The sequence below is a fragment of the Hipposideros armiger genome, unplaced genomic scaffold, assembly GCF_001890085.2.
Source record: "Hipposideros armiger isolate ML-2016 unplaced genomic scaffold, ASM189008v1 scaffold_14, whole genome shotgun sequence".
In the NCBI taxonomy this organism is placed as follows: Eukaryota; Metazoa; Chordata; class Mammalia; order Chiroptera; family Hipposideridae; genus Hipposideros; species Hipposideros armiger.
In genome coordinates, this window is record NW_017731364.1 from 4,360,055 (window position 1) to 4,363,710 (window position 3,656).

General features: G+C 50.2%; 1 protein-coding gene across 1 annotated transcript in view; it reads left to right on the plus strand.

The window, feature by feature from the left end:
- Positions 1-3,189: 3,189 nt before the first annotated feature.
- Positions 3,190-3,656, plus strand: part of DNAJB11 (DnaJ heat shock protein family (Hsp40) member B11) — a 17,525-nt gene continuing 17,058 nt past the window's right edge. Inside the window, exon 1 of the mRNA XM_019667867.1 lies at positions 3,190-3,475. Within this exon, the coding sequence (XP_019523412.1) occupies positions 3,408-3,475 (68 nt within the window). The 5' untranslated portion in view covers positions 3,190-3,407. The remainder of the gene's footprint in view (positions 3,476-3,656) is intronic.

Below are 3,656 nucleotides of genomic sequence, written 5' to 3' on the forward strand. Positions count from 1 at the left end.
CCTGGAGACGAACCCTCTATTCTAACTCTGAGACTCAGAGGGTTACATTCATAAAGCAAACATTAACTGGGGCTCTTTTCCTCTTCCAACACTCCCCCCAGGTGCGCTGGGATTGGGGTTTTTCAGGCGGGGAGATATGCGTGAGGCCCAAGGCGGTTCCCCTGCGGCTTCGCTGCCACCTCGGACACTGTCTGAAGTAGGACGCGGTGCGGGCCGCCCAAGAGCTCCGACCTGTCTTCACAGGCAAAGAAGCTCCAGCTGACAGAGCCCGCAGCGGACCCGAGACCTGGGGAACGTGAGGGTAGCCTCCCCAGCCCGGGCCTGAAGTGAGACCCGCCCATCCTTCCCTCCCTGGCGCGAGCCCGCGTGCGTTACCTACGAAGGCAGGCGCCACTCCACTGCACCTCTCCTCGCGCCGCCGCACCCTGCGCCCTGTTCCACTGGCCTGCCCCTCGACCGCCGCCGCATCCACCGCGCAAGCGCGATGCCTTGCACCACCGAGAAGCGGAGGACCACACTGCTAGAGTGGCCGACCGCTTCAACAGCCATCTGAGAAAAAATTGGCCGAGGCCAAGAGCCCTGGATGCTGGGACCTGGAGCCAAACCCGGCCGCTTTCCGGGATCACACCTTTCAACTCAGGGGAGTAGGAAGTCTATTGCTCTACAGAACTGTGGTTAGGCAATTGCTGCTGGAAAGGTCAGCACGCGTTGATCAGTAATAATAATGATAATGACAGTTTACATTTTAAAGTGCTTATTCTGGATTGGGCACTGTGTAAACTACCCTTATGTGTATTATCTCAGTCTTCCCAAGAGTCCTTAATGTTAAGTACATTTGTTTTATTGATGAGGAAACTCGGGTGTAGAGAGGTGACAGAAACAAACCCCTAAGACACTAGCCAAGATTCAAACCCAGGCCTTCTGAACCGGGAAATCCCAGGGTTAGCCCTTTAACTCTGTTGGCTTTCCCTCCATGTTACCACTTTCACAAAGTTATTTTAGATTCCGCCCAGCAGCAGACATCATTCCTTCCTCTAATCCTTCATTTCATGATTTTTAGCCATTTCCTGCTTTCTTAGTTCGTTTATGGTCTCTCTGGGTGTGGGAGATACAAAAGTAAATAAGACCATAAAATGCAATTTAGTTCCTCTTGGGTAGCCTCTCTCCCCTAGTAGGCCTTTTCCTGAGAGCAGTAACGTTATCTTTCTCTTAACTCTGCATGAGTCAAGAGGTAAAGAGCAGGGGCCTTGGATTCAAATAGATCTAGGTTAGGATCCAGGCTGCACCATTAAATACCTCAGACCTTAAGCAAATTCCCTCTATGTCTATGTTTTCTGCAACAGCAATTATTTATTGAGCACCATTCTGTCTAGCACAGTGTTCGGCAGTAGGATTACAGTAGTGAACAAACAGGTAAGGTCCTTGCTCTCTTGGAATGTATATTTTAATAGGGAGAATGGATAATACATATTAAAAAAATAAAATAGGATAATATCAGATAGTGATTATTGGGGGGGAGGGGGGGGGAATGAAGTCAGTATTGAATTTGAGCTGAGGCCTGAAGAATAAGAATACATAATACGAAGATCACAGTCGAAGCAACTTTTACTCTGTGGCAGGCACTGTTCTAAGATACTATTTTATACAGCTGGGAACAGAACAATCTAGATTCATGCTCTCATGAAACTGGCATTCCAGTGTATGTGAGCACCGGAGGCAGCGATGGAAACAATAAAATAAAATAAGATGATCTAAGAATAAGGGATTCAGCAGGGGCTAATTTTGATTGGTCAGGGAAGTCTTCCTTGAAGTGGTGATATTTAAGCTGATATCTGTGTTTAAAAAGGAGTCACCCATGTTAGGATCTGAGGGAAGAATGTTTCAAGCAGAAAGAACAGCTAGAACAGAGGTCCTAGGCAGTAATGAACTTGGTGTATTCAAAAAAGAGAAAGGAAACCAGTTTGCTGGAACATAAGGAGTATACTAGGTGACAGAACTCATATAAGGTTTAAACAATTTTTTCCAGCTTTATTGAGACATATATAAAGTTTTATGAGCTAGCATAAAGAGCTGGGATTTTATTCTACGTGCAATGGAAAGCCATTCAAGGCCTTTAAGCAGGGGAATGACATGATCTGATATGTTTGCAAAACATCATGGGAGCAGGGCTGGAGTGAACAAGAGATATTAAGATATTAAGAGTGGAGGCCGGAAGATCAGTTAGGAGTCCCTTGCCAGGTGCGGGATGATGTGACTTAGCCCAGAGAGGTAGTGGAGATGTACAGTAGTGGACAAATTCAGGTTATAATTGAAAGGTAATGATATGGATAGCGGATGCGGCACAGGAATCAAGGAACACACCTATAGTTTTGTCGTGAACAACTAGGTGGTCGTTTACAGAGATAAACAAAAGTAGGTGGAGGGAATCAGAATTCTCCTCGTAGCTAACAGCATTTATTATTCATCACCTGCTTACTATGTGCCAGACGCTGTTAGACTGTTTACAGATTTTTCTCCTATTAAAATTTCACAACATTGCCAGTAAAATAGCTCAAGTTTGTAAATAAAGAAGTTTAGGTTCAGACTATTGGGTAAGGGGCGGGGGCTGTTCTCACCTCTAAGAATTGGTGGAAGCTGAATCCGCACCTCAACCTGTCTTCACGGTCTCTTCTCTGTGTAACCAAGACAATTTTCTCCTCGGAGGTCAGAAGGTATAAGATCTAAGCATTTCCTCCCTGGTACCGTCGGCTTGGAGTGATTGTCACCGCCCATTTCGTCCTAGTCCCTCCTCCCCGCATCCAGCGCGTAGTTCCATATGAATGAAATTCCGAGACTAGTAACCGGGCTCAAACTTTCCTCCCGCAATTGGTCAGTGCTGAAGGAGGAGCCTCGCGATTGGTGGAGAGTCCGAGGGCGGGCGGGGGAAACTTCTTGTACCTCGGTGTCCTCTTTTGGCACCAATTCCCCTACCGCCCTTTTACGTAGTTTTCTACGACTCGCGGGAGCCGGGGCTGAGCGGATTCCAGCGGCGGCGCGACTATCTGACGTTCCCTCTTCTAATTGGCCAGGAGCTGCGGCTGTAGTTCCGAAGCCTAACTGGCCGACAGCGCCGTCTCGAAGGTGAAGTGTACTGCGCTGATTGGCTGCGAGGCGCCGGCCGCGTGTGATGCCCCGAGCAGCGATTGGCTCTCACCTGCCGGGGGCTTCTCTCACCGGGACTCGGGACTCCCGGGAAGCGGACTGGCAGAGGAGGGGGCAAGCTAGCTGTCGTTCCGGACCGAGTCGGAGACCCCTGCGTGAGGCGGCATCTCAGGGCTGGGTGGTCTGGCAAGCCGACGCGGCGGCGGCGGAGGCTGTGAGGAGTGTGTCGGGGCAGGGGCCGGCACAGAGGCAGGCACAGGGAAACCATGGCCCCACAAAACCTGAGTACCTTCTGCCTGTTGCTGCTGTACTTTATCGGGGCCGTGATCGCCGGGTGAGGAACGGGCACCCGCGGGGCACGGGGCCCGTGAGTCAGTCTTGGCTGGGACGAGGCTGGAGGGATGAGGAGGGGGCATTGCTGTAGTGAGGCGGTGGGCTGGAGGAACGCGTGGTATGGACCAGGCTAGTGGGGTGGAGAGGAGAGCGATGAGAAGGACTTAGCCCCAGAGATCCTA